Source organism: Eupeodes corollae, chromosome 3, assembly GCF_945859685.1.
Source record: "Eupeodes corollae chromosome 3, idEupCoro1.1, whole genome shotgun sequence".
Lineage (NCBI taxonomy): Eukaryota > Metazoa > Arthropoda > Insecta > Diptera > Syrphidae > Eupeodes > Eupeodes corollae.
In genome coordinates this window covers 104,965,632-104,987,559 of record NC_079149.1, presented here as the reverse complement: position 1 = coordinate 104,987,559, position 21,928 = coordinate 104,965,632, and the positions used below count along the sequence as shown (strand labels likewise).

Here is a 21,928-nt window from a genome sequence, read left to right as displayed (position 1 = left end):
TTTATTTGTTAAGTTTTTATTTTTTGTAAGAAAATTGTCAACTCGATATTTTTTTAAATTGTAGTTTAAAGTCAATATCTCAAAGATTTAGAAAGATATTTGAGTCGCAAATCAATTTTTACCAACTTTTATTAATTTTCTTGTTTAGGTTCTTATTTTTTGTACAAAAAACTGTCAATTCGATTTTTCTCAAATTTTTTTCGGAATGCTGAAAACATCATTTCTTATAAGTAAATGTTAATTGGAAGCCATAATCTCAAACTTTTGAAATGATATTTGAGTCGAAAATCAATTTTTACCATCTTTTATTAATTTTTTTGTTTAGGTTTCTATTTTTTATAAACAAATCCGTCAATTCGTTTTTCTCTTACAATCTTACCAGATGTTAAAAACGTTATTTTTCGTTGCATAAAATTGTTTTGGAGGTAAAGTCATTTTGTATTCGTAAGATTTTCGAGGTGACAAATTTTTTTTTAGTTGTTTCATTTAAAAAAAACGTCAATTGGATTTTTTCCAAAAATTTAATTCAAGTCTCTAGCGCTATTGGTTCATGAAATATTTAGGGTAAACCAAAATGTGCACCTTTTTTTAAACTGCTATGGTAAAAGAAAACCACCCACGCATTTTTTTTGAGAGCCCTTTCTGCATTTTTTTCCTTATTATCGGTATAACAAAATGTATTTGAAGTCAATATCTCTTCTGGTTCTTGAGCTATGGACGAAGAAAAAACGTCGCGAACGTACGGACGTTCTAGGGACCTTGAAACGTAGAGAAATGTCAAAATTTTCTATTTGACAAATCGGACCCATTACAATAACTTCCTATGGGAAGTTAATGAAATGAACGACTAGTTCGCTTTTAAAAAATCCAAAACCAAAACAATGAAACATTTCTTATCATCAAATATTATTGAAATAATAGAAGAACTTGTGCAGAGAAAAATAGAATGCACGACTGGGTCGCAAGAGTTTGTTTAAAAAAGTACCTATGTAAGATTTAAAAATATATCTGTAAAATAAGTTTTTTTATAATTCACAAGCACTCAAGGGGTTATTAGTACCCTTTATATGTTTATATCTAAACTCAGTGCGAGCGTTATGAAAATAGGTCATTGGTCTTAAAGTTCTAAACATCAAATAGGGAGGGAAAAACAGAGTTGGCCAAAGCATTTCACATTCTCGATGTGCGATTTAAGAAAGAATCTCTATACTTGAGAGCATGCCCGAAATTGAACTCAAGGGTAAACTGATGAACATTTTTAGAAGTACGGGTATTATTATAGTTTAATAGGTGGAATGCAGATGGCTAGTTCGACAGAACATTGTTTGTAAAAATATCGATAAAACAACGAAAGGCATGAAACATTGCGGCGGTGTTCTGGCGATGTACCTAAATGTTTCGATTACAGTTATGTCGCCTATCATTTTGAAATCTTTCCAAGAGATTTAAACTTGTTTTACGGGCACCTGCCCAGATATGCGAATTATATTCAAGCTTTGGACGGATGAAAGCTTTGTAGATTATAGCCAGATCAGAAGGGGTGAAAATATTTTTGCATCGTCAGAGAAATCCTAAGCACCTGGCAGCATATTTGGCGATATCGAATATGTGATCATTCCATAATACTGATACTTGATTGGTTTCCTGGATGCAAGTGCCACTCATAGATAGTGGCATCGGGGGTGCATTACGCTTTAAAGATAAGAGAAAACATTAAGTTTTCGAAGCATTACATTCTACACGTTTTTTGATTCCCCATTGGACAATGCTGTTAAGATCAGAAGTTAATGAGCTTATCATACGCTGCCGTTGAAGTTCCACATCCGAAGGACAAGGATGTGAATCTAGAAACAAATATGAAAAGCTGATAAATGCCATTTGATTTGTCAAAAAACTTGTGATTCATTCCAAGACATAACTAATCCTAGGACAACTCATCCCGGAAATGAAAAATACTTCTAAGCATACTTAACGAAAACAATTTTTTGTGCATTTAACTAGTAAGTTCAAAGCTTTTGCCTTTGGATAGCTTTATTTAAATATCATATTAGAAGAACCAGGGTAGAAAATAAATTATCTGAAGAATAGAAAGAGGAAAAACATGTGTGTTTAAATTGTTAAGCGATCGCCTGTTGGTTGTGTAGTTACGTAGGTGTCTAAAACGAATAAATAATAGTTGGCGTGCTTAGCTTTATGCAGATAGATAGATAAAGACATGTTTTTGATGATAATGAAGGAATGTTATTGGTAGGTAGAAGTTACTTACTACAATGCAATCATATTCCTTCTTTCGTACAAGTTTTCATCGCAAACATGGAGTTATTCCGTTCAGTTTATTTTTTTTTCGTTAAAGTTAAAAAAAAAACAAGCAACAGGTATAAGAAATTGCTATTCATGTGTTTTTTACAGCCAGGCTCTTATGCGTTTTGGATTTTAATTATGAAGTGACACACAAGCAGTAGTTGTAAAGCTGTTGTACGTAATACCAATGGGGACCGTATGAGGGCCACTATTAGTTTTGATCTTCAAACAAAAATGAAAAAAAAACACCTAACGCGAATCTGCTCAAAACCTTAACTTCCAAGTTTGAACTCAATCGACCCAATGGTTTAGGCTGTAGGAGCGTGGACAGACAGACAAAAAAGACCGGACGGAATCGCGGGACCCATTTTTTTCGACTTCTCTACCATCGTAATATCATGTTCGAAATTTTTTACGAATGCAAAACTTGCCATATAGTTTCTATATGTCGCAAGTAAAAATGATTCAAATCGGTTCATTAGTTCTTGAAAAAAAAAAAACGGTTTTAAGGAAAGTTAACTTCTGGAGCAATAAATTTTTTTTAATTAAAAGAAGAATATTTAGAACATTTTATGAAAATCTACTGATTCGTTTTTAGAAAATTTGAATTTGCGATTGTTGTCCAAAAAAATTGTTTGTATTGTTGTGTTTCCTGAAAAAAAAACACAAATGCAAATCTTCCTAAAACCTTACTTTCCAAGTTTGAACTTAATCGACAAAATGGTTTTGGCTGTAGGTACGAGAATAGGCAGACAAACACACTGACGGATAGAATCGGGGGACACACATTCTTTTTTTAAATTTTATCTAAGTTAATGCACACAACAAATTTGGGGTCAGACAACTTTGTTATTCTTTTTTAAAAATTGGCATAGGAAAAAACCACTCACTTAATTTTTTTTAAAGTCCTTTTTAATTGTTATATTATACACCAAGTAGTGTCACACAAGATCATTTTTACTTGATAATCAAGGCATATTTAATTTGCAAGAAGCTTAAAATTTAAAAATCACTTTAAAATCACATAAAATCAACTAAGCTTTTACCTCCGTATCATCCTATAAGTATGCTTGGTTGTGAAAACGATGCAATTTAACCAACACCACAGATTGATTGAATTGTTTTCAAAAAATGTGATCGATGTTTTAAGAGTCTTTAATATTCTTACAAATTCGTTTAAACCAATTTTTCCAATAGTCACTTTAACATCAGTTAGTTTTAAGGATTTTTTTGTTTTTGTTTATTATTTTGATGAATATTTTTGTATGATGTTTAATAATTGGAAATTTTGTTCTAATGGAATTTTTGAGTTAAACATTTTAAATTACAGTGCGACTTTAAATGCATTGAGGCAAGTTCATCAAATTAACATATCACCTGCTCTGCATTGAAAGTTTCTTAAAATTTTGTATTAAAAATATTAATATACAGTCCCTGACCATATTATTAGACGCACTGTAGAATTTTTATAACTATTAGCACAGATAACAAATTTATAATCGGTGATATTAGGAAACTGTATTTGGTCTTAACCTAAATACTTACTTTTGGTTTCATATATCTCAATCCAATAACCCATATATAGAAAATTTTAAATGCGCAAACACAACTTTTATTCACAAGTTCACATCCATAATTTTTTTCAATCGACCTTTTCCATAAATAATAATCTCTGCCTTTGGATTATTTCCTTTCAATTGTTCTAAATTTATTTTCAAATTTTCATGAGATTCAATTGTAAGAGATTTTAAATTTCTCAAATAAATCAACGATACACCCCAAAATGTATAATTTCCAATTAATATTATCTCCTTCAATGAATTACATTTCCATTTAAAAAATTCCATCATAAGTTCATCGGTAAGTTGGCAAAAACTTAAATCAATCTTTTCTAAATTATTCGAAATATTTCCAATAAGTTTAAGATATTTTTCACGCATAACAACATAGTGTAAGCGAAATTTTCTTAATTTCTTGCAATTTGATATTAATTCGAGGGCAGATGAAACTATTTCAGAACTTATAGAATAACCCACAGAGAGTTCGATGGTAGTGAGATATGGACTAACAACTTTTAGTAACTTTTTATCATCAGAATTAAAATGTCTAAAATTAAAACTAAGATCTTTGCATTTTCTTAAATTAATGTGAATTATTTGGTCCAATTTGCGGCAGGTTCCGAGTAAGTCACAAAGTTCATAATTGTTAAGATAGCTGAAGATCTTTATAAGGCAATCGTCATTTAACTGCAGGACGTTTAAGGCATCAGGATTTGGCTGTGAATTGTTATCTGTGCTGGACATCTGTAACAAAAAACAGATATTTATATGAATACTTTTTTGATTAAGTTCAAAATAATATTATTATATTAAAATATTGATTAGATTTAAAGGGCCATAGAATCTTAAACATTTGATGTCTATATGTGCCTGTGTACGTACGACTATACGTTCGGGATAAGTTTTAAGAAAATTGAAACTGTATAAAAAATTAACAAAAAATTTGCTAAAAACTGATTTTTCTCAAATATTTTAAGAACAAAAAAGGGAGTAACTTCAAACTTATTTACTTCCCGTAGGAAGTTATTGTAATCGGTCCGTTCGGTCAAATTGAAAATATTGATACTTTCCGACGTTTCAAGGTCTCTAGAGTCAAAATAAAAGATATTTAGAAAGATGTCTGTGCATGCATGTGTACGCATGTACGTTCGCGATACAAAGAACGGGACCAAATAGACGCATACAGAAACGCGACTATTGACGCACTGCGAAAGCACAAGAGTGGCTTACTGAAAAGACTCAAAAACTTGTATAGACGACTTACAGACCCACACGACTTGGAGGTTAGGACACTAAAGTCGTCAATAAAAAATGTCAATCTGTTGATTAAGGAGAACTACAGGTTATCAATTAACAAGTACTGGGACCTCAAGATTCGGTCAGTTAATTCAAGTGACCCTAGTATGTTCCCTAAAATCAACAAAATATTCAGGAAAAAGAACGACTATGACCTTCCCAGTCTGAAACTCCAAAGAACCGAAGAGAACAAAGACGTACTCAGGACAGCGCAAATAGATCGAGAAGAAGCCATCTTTGACGATGACTTTTACACAATTGAAGATCCGAAGGAAAAAGTGGAGGTGGTTGGAGCTGCTTTCCAGCAAGTGTACAAGGTGAATGTTAGCATTCGCCCCAACCACGACCTGGAAAACAGAGCCCTACTTAATCACTTTTAAAAATGGTCTTCAACAGGGAGCGGTGAATTCGCCGATTCTCTTCAGCATTTACACCAGCGATCTGATAGGTAGTCTTACAAAGGCAATTGCGTACGCCGACGATCTAATTGCGTACAGAACGGCCCGAAAGGTTGAGGTTATTAGAATTCTCTTGCAGAGTGATTTCGACAAGATTCAGCGATATTGCGTCGACTGGAAACTGAAAATAAATGTCCAGAAGTCGGAGACAATTCTGTTCCGGACCCCGTTGGCTGGAGCCACGAAGGATACATGTAAGAATTGGCGCAAGATGGTCATCGTTGATCTTCACGGGCAGCCATTAGCGAGCAAAAGTGTAGTGAAGTACCTCGGTATATGGTTATATCAGTATTTATATTTCGACAGACATATAAATGCTGCTCTGACCAGAGCCTGAGGAGCCTTCGCTCTGTCGAAACGGCTGTTTTTTAACAGTCGGCTTGACCCCAGAGTGAAGGTAATTTGCTACATGGCCCTCATACGGCCAATGATCATTTATGGTTGTCCTGTGTGGTTCAACGTTGCCCCTTCCCAGATGGAGAAGTTTCGGGTGTTCGAGCGGCAGTGTTTAAGACGCTGTACCGGCTTATATCGAACAGCCGAATCTTCTTATGTGCATTACTATTCTAACGAGGTCCTATACAACGGGGCTCGAATCAACAGAATTGACAATTTCGTGATAAAACTCGTCCGAGGTCACATTGCAAGAGCTATGTCTTCGACCAACAATTTAATTTTCGGGGCGTTCTATCCGAACGACGAGGATTTTGAAAGTGCACGCTTGAGCGGCTTTATTCCACCAGAGGCATTCCTATTTTTAGACAAATGCGGTCTGATACAGGATAGATTGGCAGTTCCGTTAATCTACCACGTTAGACGAAGAACCGTGGATAGACGACTCCTGTACAATCAGGACGTCATGGCACAAGGCGGAGCAGAGCTCCTTCGGTTCAGTAGGGCTGTGTCCGAACGGGACCGAAATGATAGGATGAAGCAGGAGAACCAGTTTTGGTGGCTTCAATCGGCACTTGATAGTGGGTAGTCGGGATGGGGTTTTAAGCCTTGGCCGGCTTACATACTTGTTTTATAGTTTTAGGGGTTAGTTTTAAGTAGAATAGGCATGGTGGCACACAAAAAAAATACAAAAAAAATTAAAATAAAAAAAAAAACATGGAATATAAAAAAAAATATTAAAAAAAAAATTTTTTTAAATAAAAAAAAATTTTAAAAAACATAAAAAAGACAATAAAATATAAAAACAAAAAACGTTAGATTTGCTGCTGTGGTTGTTCTAGTTTTAAGTAGTTTATAGGTAGAATAGGTAGTTTAAGTTAGCTTTAAGTTTTATATTAAGGACCTTATTTTAAGTAGTTTTTAAGTAAAAATAAAAAAGGACCTTGATATTAGTTTTTTCTCACAATTTTCTAATAAATACAAAATAAATAAAATTGAATTGAAGTTAAAATAGATCTTAGGGCCGAAAGGCATTAATAGTTAGTGTTATAGTTTAACTTAGAGTGTCCGTATGGGAACATTAATTTAGTTGTAAGTTATGTTGTAATTATGGAAAACTGCGTGGGCGGTTTTTTTACCATAGCAATTTAAAAAAATGGTGAACATTTTGGCTAACCTTTAATATCATACTAACCAAAAACGCTAAAACCTTGAATTAAATTTTGTATAGTACGTTGTGTGATACCAAACAACGGTTTTTTTATAAATCAAAAAAACTGAAAAAAAATTGCCACCTCGAAAATATTACGAACATAAAATGATTTTTTCTCCAAAACAATTTTGGGCAACGAAAAATAATGTTTTTAACATCTGGTAAAATTTTGAGAAAAATCAAATTGGCAGTTTTTTGTATAAAAAATAAAAACCTAAACAACAGTACTCAAAGTTGGTAAAAATTGAATTTCGACTCAAATATCTTTTCCAAAATTTGAGATTATGGCTTCCAACTAATTTTCACTTATAAGAAATATTGTTTTCAACATTCTGAAAAATTTTGAGAAAAATCGAGTTGACAGTTTTTTTTTACAAAAAATAAAAACCTAAACAAAAAAATTAATAAAAGTTGGTAAAAATTGATTTTCGACTGAAATATCTTTTCAAAACCTTGAGATATTGGCTTTAAACTACTTTTATCCCCTAAAAAAAATTGTTGTCAACATTCAGTACAATTTTGAGACAAATCGAATTGACATTTTTTTACAAAAAATAAAAACCTAAACAAACAAATTAATAAAAGTTGGTAAAAATAGAATTTTGACTCAAATATATTTTTAAAAATTAGGAAATATTGTTTTCAACATTCGTAAAAATTTTAAGAAAAATCGAATTTACAGATTTTTTACAAATAATAAAAACTTAAAAGAAAATTAAACAAAAGTTGGTAAAAATTGTTTTTCGACACAAATATCTTTTCAAAAATTTGAAATTATGGCTTGGAACTAATTTTTACTTATAAGAAATGTTATTTCCAACATTCGGAAAAAATTTGAGACAAATCTAATTGACATTTTTTTACAAAAAATAAAAACCTAAACAAAAAAAATAATAAAAGTTGGTAAAAATAGAATTTTGATTCAAATATCTTTTCAAAAAATTAACATTATGACTTCTAACTAATTTTAACTTATAGGAAATATTGTTTTCAACATTAGGACAAATTTTGAGAAAAATCGAAATTACAGTTTTTTTACAAATAATAAAAACTTAAAAGAAAATTGAATAAAAGTTGGTAAAAATTGTTTTTCGACACAAATATCTTTTCAAAAATTTGAAATTATTTCTTGGAACTAATTTTAACTTATAATAAAAATTGTTTTCAATATTCGTAAACATTTTGAGAAAAATGGAATTGACAGTTTTTTAACAAAAAATAAAAACCTAAACAAACAAATGAAGTAAAGTTTTTAAAAATAGATTTTCGACTCAAAAATCTTTTCAAAACTTTGAGATATTGGCTTTAAACTACTTTTTTCTTTTAAAACATATTGTTGTTAACATTCAGTACAATTTTGAAAAAAAGTTAATTGACAGTTTTTTTACAGAAAATAAAAACCTAATACTAAAACTTGTTAAAATATATTTTCGACTCAAATAGCTCTTAAAAAATTAAAAATATTGTCTTCAAACTTTTTTTATTTCACAGAAAGTATTGTTTTCGATATTCAGTAGTTTTTTCAGTTTTCAGAATAATTCAACTAACAACTTTTTTAACCCAACTCGAAAACCTATAAACTTTTAAGCAATACAAATCGACAGACGAGATTGAAAGTTATCAGTGTGGGTCGCATCAAATCCTCTTTTAATTTTTTCTTAAAATGTACACTCTTTTAAATAGTCACATTATTTCAATATCAGTGAAACTGTCACACTTTCTTCCTTCTCTCACTGCGTTACATGTTACCCTTTTAAACTGTCACTTTCTCATCTTTGTCGCTTTTTATTTAAGACTTAAACAAAATACCAAAAATCTTATAATCATCTTCACTAAGTTGTAATGTCGCAACTTAAATTGCAACTTTAGAAATGTATAACACTGGTCACCCTCTATTTTAAATTTGATACTGTTAAGCTTTCACTTGAGCAACTAACAGTGTCAGAAAGTTATAATGTATATCTCCCTTTATACAATTTAAATTTTGCCTATTACCACCATAATTTATTTATTTCATCTTCACAAATTTCTACTATCATTCATATAAACTCATGATAAATATAATTTCAAAATTGTCATTTCCTTATCACTTTATCACTTTAACATTGATATGTTTTTAAATGGAATGACAATCCAAATGTCGTTTCTCTTGCCTCTATTTCATCTGATCCAGCTTCAACACTTTGAAACTATCGTACTTTAAACACATAATACAAACTTACTCAACATTGTCAAACCTTACCATACATATCTGCGAAACCTACCAGAAAATCAGATATTCACTCAACACACTCTTTTTCATATTACTAAATAGTTCCTAATCTTGAAAAGTTGCATGCCATAAGTTTGAAAAATCGATGAATTCTCTAAGAAATCTTCGCAAACTACGACATATTATGATGTCACTTTGTAATGTAAGCAGACCAAAACAGTCTGTCATTAGACATTTTCAAGTTCACTTTTCATCATGCTTAAAAAATTAAAAAGCAAATCCCAACCAGGAAGTATTCAAATAGAATTTCATAACAACTTTTCAACTGCTTTAACCTAATATGATGTAATGAAAAATCTATGTGAATCTAAAATATGGCAATAAAAAATAAATAAAACTAAATCCCATACGACTCATTCACAGGTGGGGTATAATTAAGGGTTTATTTGCCGGTGGTGGGTTGTTTTTTATAAAACACCTGTTGATTGTTTACAAACAAAGTTGGGTGGGCGAGGGTGGAATATAGTGGCAGCTGTTTTCAATGTTAGTGCGATATGAAATCATACGTTTACTTAGATTGAATTTTATGAAGTATTTAATTAAATTAGTCAGACAATAACTTAGTGACACCTTCTTCGTGTTTTAATCTTTTAATTTGTATTCCAAAGTAAGACAAAAAATAAAGATTATCTAAAGATATAGCTTATGACTATTTTTGTCTTTTTCGTTGCACGCTTGCTTACGCACCATTTTCAATAAATTTTTATACACCAACAAACTGTGTAAAAACCCACCCAAGGTTACTTTATATACAATTTTCCCACGAACACACCAAAAAATATATTTCCTTTTTTGTAACTAGAAAATATATCAATAAATTTGATATACCTCCTATGTAATACCTTTTACAAAATTCCTCTAATGATTACATATAAATAAAATTCCAAAACTTAAAAATATTAATAAACACAAATATAGATTAATAATAATCTCAAAGTTGAAAATTTCAACTTGCAGTCACATCAAAACAAAAGAAAAACAAATATTCTGACAAACTAAAATAAACGTATTTTTTACAAAGTAATAATATTCAAAATTTAATTTAACCTGGATGAATAAATTTTTCAGTCAGACGACGACGACGACGGACGACGATAAGCGATAAACAAATTAACGTCCAACAACAAACAAAGAAAATGAGTACTGACTAAAGTGAATAGTGACTATTTTATGAGAGCAGCAATGAAAAGTTGAAAATTATAACAAAAAGTCAAAAACAGATCAACTACGACATTACGAGTCTACAGCCGGTCTTGTGGATGCAAAGTTTTGTATTGGATTTGTGGAACAAAAGCTTAAAGAATGGGGTCCACTTTAAATTTATGTGTGTTTAGACAGCAAAAGTGTTACCAGTTGTTAAACTTCTTTCTTAGAGATACGTTCAACTTGAATTAATATTTTTTTTATTAAAATCAAATGGATTTAAGCCAATACTTAGAACATTGGCTATTATAATCGACCCGATTTGTCGAAATTGAAAATTTTGACATTTCTCAACTTTTCAAGGTCCCTAGAATCTAAATAAATTTTAGAAAGATGTATGTGTGTGGATGTGAACGTACGTACAATCGTCCTCGGCAATATCTCAAAAACCGTTAAAGATATCGAATTAAAACTAACTTTATTTTCATAATATAACATCAAAATATGCAGAAAGGAAATATTTAAATAAAATACACGATTGGTTCTGTTTAAAAAAAATTTTGTTGTATTTTAAGTTTTAAAAATGATTGTTAATTTTTGAAGTTGTGGCGTGTTACATTCAATGATTGAAATTAAATTAGTTCTTGTGAAATTTTTAAAACAAAATAACAGTTCTATAGGGGTACCCTTCTGGAGCAATATCATTTTTTACTAAAGTCAAATGAAGAGAACATTTTTTAGGGAAAATTAAAAAAATGTATCAGTTCGTTTTTGAGAAAATTGGAATTTTCGATTTTTAACCAAAAAAATTATATGGAACTATTGTTATATTTAGTCTTAAAAAATGCCTACCGCGAATCGGCTTAAAACCACTAATTCCAAGTTTGAAGTCAATCAAACCCAATGATTTGGGTTTTAAGGGCGAGTGCAGACAGATGCGCACAGAATCGCTGGACCCACTTCTTTAGCCCGTTCTACTATCGCAATGTGATGTTTGTTTAATATCTCGAGTTCCGAATTTCAACGAATGTAATAGTTGCTTTGCCAATTAAATCATAAGTTAAACATTGTGACACGTGATACTAAATTAGAAATAAATTCAAACAACTGATTTTATTTTATAAATAAAAAAAAAGAGGCTGGGATGCGACCCACACTGATAGCTTCCCATCCCATCTGTCTATTTGTCTTGCTTAAAAGTTTGAAGGTTTTCGTGTTGGGTTCAAAAATTTGTCAGTTGAATTATTCTTAAAAAAATTTAAATTACCAACAATATTTTTCATTTAACGAAATAGTTTGGTTTGAAAATCTTGTTTTGTTAAATAGATTTTTAGTCGAAAACAAATTTTTACCAATTTTAGAAAGATTTCTTAAATTTTTTTAAAGTGGATGATTTAATTTGAGAGGTATCAATTTTTACCAAATTTGCGTACTATTTTTTGTAGATTTAATTATTTTATAAAAAAACGGACTGTTGGATTAAGAAAAAAATTACTGAATATCGAAAACAATACTTTCTGTGAAATAAAACAAAGTTTGAAGACAATATTTTTAATTTTTGAAAAGCGATTTGAGTCAAAAGTATATTTTTACCAAGTTTTAGTATTAGGTTTTATTTTTTGTAAAAAAATAGGATTTTTCTCAAAATTTTACTGAATTTTGACAACAATATTTTTTAAAAGATAAAAGTAGTATAAAGACAATATCTTAAAGTTTTGAAAAGATATTTGAGTCGAAAATCAATTTTTATTAATTTTCCCATTTTCCCATAATGGGTCCGATTTGTCAAATTGAAAATTTTTACATTTCCCGACGTTTCAAGGTCCCTAGAGTCGAAATAAAAGATTTTTAGAAAGATGTCTGTGCGTGCGTGTGTACGTACGTTTGTACGTCCGTACGTTCGCGACGTTTTTTTCGTCGTCCATTGCTCAAGAACCAGAAGAGATATCGAGTTCAAATAAATTTTGTTATACAGATAATAAGGCAGAAACATGCAGAAAGGGCTCTCAAGAAAATTGCGTTGGTGGTTTTTTTTACCATTAGCAATTTAAAAAAAAAGTTAACCCTAAATATCTGACGAACCAAGAACGCTAGAGACTTGAATTAAATTTTATTTAATATATTGTGACGTGATATTAAAGAAATATTAATTGACAGTTTTTCTACAAAAAATAAAAACCTAAAAAAAATTAATAAAAGTTGGTAAAAATTGATTTTCGACTCAAATATCTTTTTAAAATTTTGAGATATTGGCTTTAATTTACTTTTATCTTTCAAAAATTTTTGTTTTCAACATTCAGTAAAATTTTGAACAAAATTAAATTGACAGTTTTTTTTTTTTTAAATTAAAAACCGAAAAAAATTAACAAAAGTTGGTAAAAATTGATTTTCGACTCAAATATCTTTTCAAAAATTGTAGATGTTGGTTTTAAACTACTTTTATCTTTCAAAAATTATTGTTGTCAACATTCAGTAAAATTTTGAACAAAATTGAATTGACAGTTTTTTTTACAAAAAATAAAACTGTAAAAAAAACAATACTAAAACTTGGTAAAAATTTACTTTCGACTCAAATAGCTTTTCAAAAATTAAAAATATTGGCTTCAAACTTATTTTATTTCACAGAAAATATTGTTTTCGATATTCAGTAATTTTTATATAAAAATCCAACAGTCCGTTTTTTAATAAAAAATAAAATCTACAAAAAATAGTACGCAAATTTGGTTAAAATTGATACAAGTACATATAGACAAACTTTTAAGCAAGACAAATCGACAGACGGGATGGGAAGTTATCAGTGTGGGTCGCATCCCAGCCTCTTTTTTTGTTTAGGTTTTTATTTTTTGTAAGCAAACCGTCAATTCGATTTTTCGCAAAATTTTTTGGAATGTTGAAAACAATATTTGTTATAAGTTAAAATTAGTTGGAAACCATAATCTCATATGTTTGAAAAGATATTTGAGTCGAAAACCAACTTTTACCAACTTTTGTAAAATTTTCTTTTAAGTTGTTATTTTTTTGTAAAAAACTGTCAATTTGATTTTTCTCTGCTATGTTTAAAAGCATCCCACGCCATTTTCTTGAGTGCCCTTTCTGCATTTTTCTACCTTATTATCTGTATAACAAAATTTATTTGAAGTCGATATCTCTTCTGGTTCTTGAGATATGGGCGACGAAAAAACGTCGCGATCGTACGGACGTGACGTACGGAGGTACGAACAAACGAACGATATTAAACAAAAAGGGCTTAAGGAAGACACTAGTCACACAGACTCAATGAACGGAAGATGGTAATATCAAAACAAATGTGATTTTCTTCTGTCTTATTGTCTAAAGACTAAATTAATTCGATATTAAGCAGTTGTTCAAAATTCAAGTTATTAGTACTAAACGAAAGTTACAAAAGGCTGTTAGACCGAATTAAAAAACCTAAAACCAATTTTTTGACTTATGACTTTTTATCTTGCGCCAAAGATTTACCACCTCAAATATTTTACAAACCAAAAATGGTATGATCTCCAGAATAATTGTTTGTAATTGTATGCTCTGAAAAATATCGTTTTTGACATCAGGCAACATTTTGAGAAAAATCGAAGTAATGTTTTTTTTACAAAAAGAAAAAAAAAAAGAGGCTGGGATGCGACCCACACTGATAACTTCCCATCCCGTCTGTCGATTTGTCTTGCTTAAAAGTTCGTCTATATGTACTCGTATCAATTTTATCAAATTTGCGTACTATTTTTTATAGATTTTACTTTTTATGAAAAAACGGACTGTTAGATTTTTATATAAAAATCACTGAATATCGAAAACAATATTTTCTGTAAAATAAAATAAGTTTGAAGCCAATATTTTTAATTTTTGAAAAGCTATTTGAGTCGAAAGTAAATATTTACCAAGTTTTAGTATTGTTTTTTTTTAGAGTTTTATTTTTTGAAAAAAAACTGTCAATTCGATTTTCTTCAAAATTCTATCGAATGTTGAAAACAATATTTTCTATAAGATAAATTAGTTTGAAGCCAATATTTTATAGTTTTGAAAAGATATTTGAGTCGAAAATCAATTTTTACCAACTTTTGTTAATTTTTTTTTAGGTATTTAATTTTTTGTACAAAAACTGTCAATTAGATTTTGTTCAAAATTTAACTGAATGTTGACAACAATATTTTTTGAAAGATAAAAATAAATTAAAGCAAATATCTCAAAGTTTTGAAAAGATATTTGAGTCGAAAATCAATTTTTACCAACTTTTATTAATTTTTTTTTTAGGTTTTTATTTTTTGTAAAAAAAACTGTCAATTCGATTTATCTCAAAATTTTATTCAATGTTGAAAACAATATTTCTTATAAGACAAAATAAGCTTGAAGCCTAAATTTCAAATTTTTGAAAAGATATTTGAATCGATATTTAATTTTTACGAACTTTGAGTAATGTTTTTTTTAGATTTTTATTTTTTATAAAAAAACTGTCAATTCGATTTTTCTCAAAATTTTATCAGATTTCAAAAACATTATTCTCCGTTGCTCAAAATTGTTTTGGAGATGAAATCATATGTAAATCTTTAAATTTAGGAGGTGAAAAAATTTTTTTTTCAGTTTCTTTGAATTGGAAAAAAAACCGTTAGACAGATTTTTTTCAAAAAATATACTTCTTTGAGATCACGTTACAATATATTATATAAAATTTAATTCAAGTCTCTAGCGTTTTTGGTTCGTAAGATATTTAGGGTTAACCAAAATTTTCACCTTTTTTTTAAACTGCTATGGTAAAAAAACCACCCACGCAATTTTCTTGAGAGCCCTTTCTGCATCTTTCTGCCTTATTATCTGTATAACAAAATTTATTTGAAGTCGATATCTCTTCTGGTTCTTGAGCTATGGACGACGAAAAAAACGTCGCGAACGTACGGACGTACGGACGTACAGACGTACGGACGTACGAACGTACGTACACACGCACGCACAGACATCTTTCTAAAAATCTTTTATTTCGACTCTACGGACCTTGAAACGTCGAGAAATGTCAAAATTTTCAATTTGACAAATCGGACCCATTACAATAACTTCCTATGGGAAGTTAATAAAACCTAAAAAATACGATCAAATCTTTTCAAAATATAGAGATATTACCTTTAAACTACTTTAATCTTATACAATTTTTTTTTTTTTAATTTATTAAAACTTTAACAAAATTCGAACGGGCAGTTTTGACATAAAAAGAATAAGAGTCTGCAAACAAAAATATACAAAATTTGTAAAAAATGATGTTCATTATATGTATGAAGATGTCGATTTTAAAATTATTTCATTCTTTTCAAAAATTTTGCTGTTAACGTTATGTTATTCGAAATATACAATTCTTTTTTCTTCCTTATAAGAAGTAACAACTTTCAAAAGTTACTACTAAAAATTATAAAAATTGGTTTTCAACTGAAAATATCGGGGGAAAAACAGAAAACTGAAATCAAACTTATTTTTTCATATGCAAAATATTGTTGCTTATGTACATTTAGTTTATGTTTTATAAAAATTCAATCGACAACTTTTTTTATAAAACACGAATACCTAAAAAGACAACAAAAACTGCTAAGAAATGGTTTGACTTCAAACTGTTGTATCTTACACAAAATATCGTTATTAATATTTTGTTAAAGTCTTAAAAAAATCAACAGACGGTCGCGAATGACAACTTATCAGTGTGGGTTGCATGCCAAGTTGTTTTTCTTATTTTTGTATCCCGCATTGGAAAAAAATTAGCTTAAGAAACTTGGGGCACAAAATTACTGAAAAAGCCTACTGCATTCTTGTTAAGACCGAGAAAACTAGAAAGTTTTTCTGTTAAAAACTCAAACAACCCAGAATTAAATTGAGGTGATTAGTTTCCTTTTGTAAAAATGCACAAATGGATTTCGAAAACTACAATGTACATGGTTGCGATGTTCGTATTGTGTTTGGTTCTTAATTGCTTCCTCAACATTACTCGTTAGTTATTTTAAGACACCTTAACGACAGTTGTTGTTTTTTTGCTCGTACTCATATTTATCTACTTTCCAGAAACAATATTTTGTTTACATTTTCTATAGAAACTTCATAGTTATTTGTATCAATTAAATCGATCAAACAAAACAACTGGGAGCTTATTAATTCCTCTGTCGAATTTGTTTCTAAACCAACTAAACTAGTCTTGAATTCGAATAATTTACAAACAGGATGTCTGCTAATATGGATAATTGTGAACCAATAAAACCATTAGAATTAGTTGAAATTTCTCAACCAAAACCATCACAACCAGAATCAACTGATTACGAGCTGAAAAATCTTTTGCCTCCAGACCATCCACTTTTGAGTAAGTTTCAGCAATCCCTCAAGGAACACCTTCTTCGTGTAAAAAATCAACTCACCGAAGAAATTGATGAACTGAAGCACAAAATAAAAATCAAAGAACAAGAACGTGAAGAATTCGGTGTAAAGTTGTACGATAGACAGAATGAAATCGAGAAACAAAATGACATTCTCGAGGAGTATTCGAAGAATATTCACGAATCCGTTTCGAAGCGAATCGAAGATGAACGACAGAAAGAATTACTTCAGAAAGAATACGATGAAAAATATAATTTGACTAAGCAAAGAAAGCTTCAATACAACCAACGACTTCTTGAACTTGGACATTTGCAAAATCTTGAAAATAACATTCGAAAATGGACAGATGATTTCGAAACTCAATTGACAAGTTCCAAGCGAGTTGTTAGCAAAGATTTTCAGATGCAAAAAGCTATGGCTGAAGAGAAACAAAAATCTGATTTGATGTTTTATAATTTACAAGTTGAAGTGAAGAAACGTGAAGAAGAATTAGAAGGACTTTCACAACAGATAGCTGATCAAACTCAGCTTAATAATGTTCTTCAAACGAGTTTATCGGATGCAAATGCGGATTTGGAAATTTTGCAGGACGAACATAAGCGATTGACACAATCTTGGGGTGAAGTTATAGTTGCTATTCAGCATCGGGATAAGGTTCTATTTCAAGCAAGGCAGACTTTACAGTAAGTTTATTTATTTTTAAAAGCGTATGGTTATTTTTTAATTTGTTTTTTCTTTCAGAAAACAACAGGAATTGTTAAAACTAACTTCTTCAAGTGTCGAAGCAACAAAAAAACAAACAGCTAAGGAAAGGGAGAACAATGAAAAGTTGGAAGCATTCAAGTCACGCTTGACTAGAGATCTAATGACGCTACAAAGAGATAGTAAGTAACAATTGAACTTAACTTGAGCTCATTCAAGCAGCCACTTAGTATCACGAAATGTGCCGTTCAAAAACGCTTACTGCGAAAAATTGTTCTTAAAAGGATTTATTCGTATTCATTTATGAGTCGACAAATACAGCTTTTTTTAACATGAATTCACCCATCACATGACCTAATCCAAAATATTTTGCTAGGTAGGATAGAACAGCCATTTTTTTTCTGACACTATTCATTTTGAGAACTTCCACAACATGTTAACATATTAAAGTCTTTTAAGGTGACTTATTTTGACATTTCGGTTTGTACCTCTCTTTATAACTATTAAGTGTGAGGGAGATACAAATTATGAGATGTCAAAATCAGTAGCTTCAAAGGACTGTCAGAGTTAGTACTATGAAATTGTTGAACATTTTAAAATTAAGCCTGTATAGTTGAAAAAAAAAACCCTAAATAAATACATTTATTAATGAGTATCTATTAATTTTTTTTTAGCCGATAAGCAATCAAAACTTCTAGCAAAACTCGAGATGAAAATGGAAGAATTACCTAAAATTCTCGAACAAACTGAAAAAGACTACCAAGAAGCCAAACAAGAGGGACATCAATTAAATATTTCACTAAATGCTCTTCAATTCAAATTAGAAAAACAATATTCCATTAAAAGTGGTATGGAAGAATCAATTTTCAAAATAGCTCAAGATCAACTCATGTGCGACAAAGCATCAAAGTTTCGTCTAAAAGTTTTATCTGAACATCAAGAGCATCGTCGATCAATGGAAGAAAATCTACATAAAATTGAAACACAACTTTCTAATTTGCTTCTTCAGCTAGAACGTCAAAAAGGAGCAATACTTCTTCTTCACGAAGAAGGTGATTCATTGGGTGCACAACTAAAAGAACTCAACGATGAATCTGATGGAATCCAATCGGAAATTAAAACGATGGAAAATCAAATTGCTTTGAAATTGAAACAAATTGATAAATTATCAAAGGTTTTGGATGATTTACTTAAAGACTCTCAAGGTTTAGAAATAAGTCCAACGGAATATAAGGTTTGTATTTTGAATGAGCTTATTTTAGGTAGGCTAATTTTGTGTGAGTGTAGATTAAGACTTTGGAGATATCTGTACAAGAAGCAGAGCAAAGAGTTCAGGATCAACAGGAGGGCTGGTTGATTTTGCAAGGACATATTGTGACCTTATCACAAAAGCGAAATAATCAACTAAATGAAATACAAGTCGCACGGAAACGTAAGTTTTTAGGGTTTGAAAGAACATCTTTTTTCAATTTTTTATTTTTTTTTTTTAATTTTCAGAGCTTATGATAATAAAACAAAAATCTCTCAAAATTGACCTTGAGATGGAAAATACTGAAAACACTGGACGTGAATTAGCTCGTGAAATTCGAGTATTTGCCAAAAAACTGGAGCTTTTGAGTGCCAAGGGCTATGAAAAAAAGAAGCAACATGAGACCACAGAATCCGAATGTGAAATGGAACATTTCGAATTGTTGGAAAAATTAAAGGTTTTTACCATACATTTTCCATTAAATCAAAAATATTTAAATAATCATATTTTTAGGATAGTGAAATGAGAGTTCTGCAATTGGAACAAGAAACAATTGACCTTTCAAACGATATAGAACACCACAAAAATATTGTTTTAGAGCGTCATCGCGAAGCCCTATCTTGGGAAACTAAATACAAACTACTCGATGAGACTCTACGCTGGCGAAGAAGTGAATCAGCTGTTGAAAGTGAAATCGGTAATATGCGAGCTGAAATTCATCGCATGGAAATCCGTCACAAGGAATTGAAACGAGCCCAAGAGAAACTTATTCAAGACCTGGATCATTGTGTTATGCATAGGGAGAGAATTTTCGTTGTGGCATCAACAAAACAAAAAATGGAAGGATCACATTTCCGCTCAAGAACAAATATTCAACAAAAAATAAATGACTTAAGAACGAAATCGAAGCAAGTGCACAGTGAAATAGGAATGGCCGAAAAGAAGTTAAATGAACTTTCGAAGGAACATGATGAATTGGAACAATCTAAAATGTGCATGGAAAAAGATATCGATGTGGAAATCAAACAGGATAGATTGATTAATAATGAAATTGAACAGGGAATTCTTTTGAAACATCAAAATTTGGAGAGTATTGTTCGGAAACAAAATCGAGCAAAGGAGTATAAAAGACTGACCGGAGCAAGTTCGCAACCAAAGATTTCAAAATCAGAGACTTCTATTGAGTTGAGTATGCAGAAACAAGTTGAAATAAATAATCATTTGACGGAAGTAGTAGAGGGACTTATGACTGAATTTCCGGATAAGAAGTTTGTTTTGACTCGATTGGCACAGACCCTTAAAGATTGAATTATATTTTTTTTTTGTAATAATTTTGTGGAAATATAAATAATACTAGTACATTTTGGACATGTTTGATATATGTATGAACTATGATCCAGTGTTTCGAACCGATTTAAAGCATACATTTAGGAAAATCGTAAACAAGAAAGTTTTCTTTTTTCAATTTGTAGAAATATTTATTTATATTTAATAATTTTAGTCGCGTTATAACAACTCTGAAAAGTTGGTATAAAAAAGGTTCAACCCCATGAGCCTAAGAAACGAAGAAATAAAAAAAATATATATAGATTTTCGAAAGAGAATATCATAAGAATAATTTGAATTATCCGTTCGGAAAATAGAGGAGGCCATATTGAAGTAATGGTTGCAATAAGATATTCGGAATGGAACGACGTAAGTTTGTAGTAAATGGTCACACCAATTCGAAATTCGTACCTTTTATGATTTGTTTATAGATTCAAGACGATGGAGTAGACATTCACTTATTTAGCCAACCTACACCTTGCCAAATTTGTAAGCGAGTGGCAAGAGCATTAGCTATTAAAATAACTTTGTTCATTAAAATGCCTTCTTCTTTTTCGTACCGGCTAAGTACTATGAAGAAGTTGTCTCAAATATGGAATTTTCCAAATGTGGTTGGGGCTATTGATCCCAAAAGTAGGTAGGATCGCAAAGATAGGTGAAAAGGTAAAAGGAAAGGGTACTACTCGCTGAATACCCAAGTAGAATGCGACGCATCCCTAAAATTTAATGACATTGTTTGCCGCTCGAGAGGCAGCACTCATGACTCACGAAATTTTAGGGAAAGCAGAATTAACCAAAGTTTTGATGATGGGGAGTGTAATGGTCGTTTGCTTGGGGATAGTGGATACCCTTGCACTAGTATCCTCTTTACCGCCGTTTTGAATCCTCAAACGGATGCTGAAATAAAATACAATATATCTTATATAGCTACTCGTAACACGGTGGAAAGATGCTTTGGCGTCTGGAAGCAAAGATTCCGCATTTTGTTATCAGTTATTAGGTGCTCCTTAGAAAATGCCAAAATAACTATTATAGCCTTAGCAGATCTTCATAACTTAGCAATTGATTTCCATGATGTTCTTCCACCCACAACATACATTTAATTTGTTATGACAAACAGCTGATTTGATAGACAGATAAATGGAATAGATTGTTCCATTTTTGTACTTTTTTTGACATAAGCATTGTAAAACTAAATTTTTTAGCAGGATTTTTTATAAATGGGAATTTTCGCAACGTTACATACAGACTACATAAATTCTTATGCATTTTATAAAAAGACCACCCACCGAATCTATACATTTTAATGTTATTATATGAAATATTAAACTTTTTTGATGTTCAAATGATAGACATGTGCATTCAAGAGGACACAAGCGTCCACATGTTTTTCTCAAAACCCACCTCTGTCTATCAACTCCTACTCTCACCTCCCTGTAGTGAACATCGGGTGCCTATAGTACCTCAACTTGAGATTGGGTTCCAACCCCAGTGGAAAGTTGTTGGGGGCAGCAAACGAGAGAGGGAGGAGAAGTGTTTCCACTGAGGCACCTCTCCTTATCCAGACGTCAGCGGAGGAATTCCCGAGATGGAATCAACGGTGGCGTCTACAGTTTCAGTAAGGTTGAACTACTTAGTGAACACCTTATAGGGCTT

The 21,928-nt window shown here is 30.7% G+C and overlaps 2 protein-coding genes across 2 annotated transcripts in view; both read left to right on the top strand.

Moving 5' to 3' along the window:
- Window positions 1-16,734: 16,734 nt before the first annotated feature.
- Window positions 16,735-20,314, top strand: LOC129949710 (coiled-coil domain-containing protein 40). Its single transcript, XM_056061335.1, has 6 exons — window positions 16,735-17,678; window positions 17,737-17,879; window positions 18,372-18,931; window positions 18,985-19,129; window positions 19,195-19,403; window positions 19,460-20,314. The coding sequence occupies exons 1-6, from the start codon at window positions 16,846-16,848 to the stop codon at window positions 20,252-20,254; spliced, it is 2,685 nt and encodes an 894-aa protein (XP_055917310.1). The 5' UTR covers window positions 16,735-16,845; the 3' UTR covers window positions 20,255-20,314.
- A 153-nt stretch (window positions 20,315-20,467) lies between these two features.
- LOC129949726 (tetraspanin-6-like) overlaps window positions 20,468-21,928 on the top strand; it is a 332,660-nt gene continuing 331,199 nt past the window's right edge. The window contains exon 1 of the mRNA XM_056061359.1: window positions 20,468-20,473. The gene's annotated coding sequence lies outside the window, so the exon portion shown is untranslated. The remainder of the gene's footprint in view (window positions 20,474-21,928) is intronic.

Bases quoted from the DNA above. Each gene is read 5' to 3' on its own strand.
- LOC129949710 (XM_056061335.1), top strand. From the start codon at position 16,846: ATGTCTGCTAATATGGATAATTGTGAACCAATAAAACCATTAGAATTA. The intron at 17,679-17,736 runs GTAAGTTTATTT...TTTTTCTTTCAG, and splicing joins CAAGCAAGGCAGACTTTACA to AAAACAACAGGAATTGTTAA. The intron at 17,880-18,371 runs GTAAGTAACAAT...ATTTTTTTTTAG, and splicing joins AATGACGCTACAAAGAGATA to CCGATAAGCAATCAAAACTT.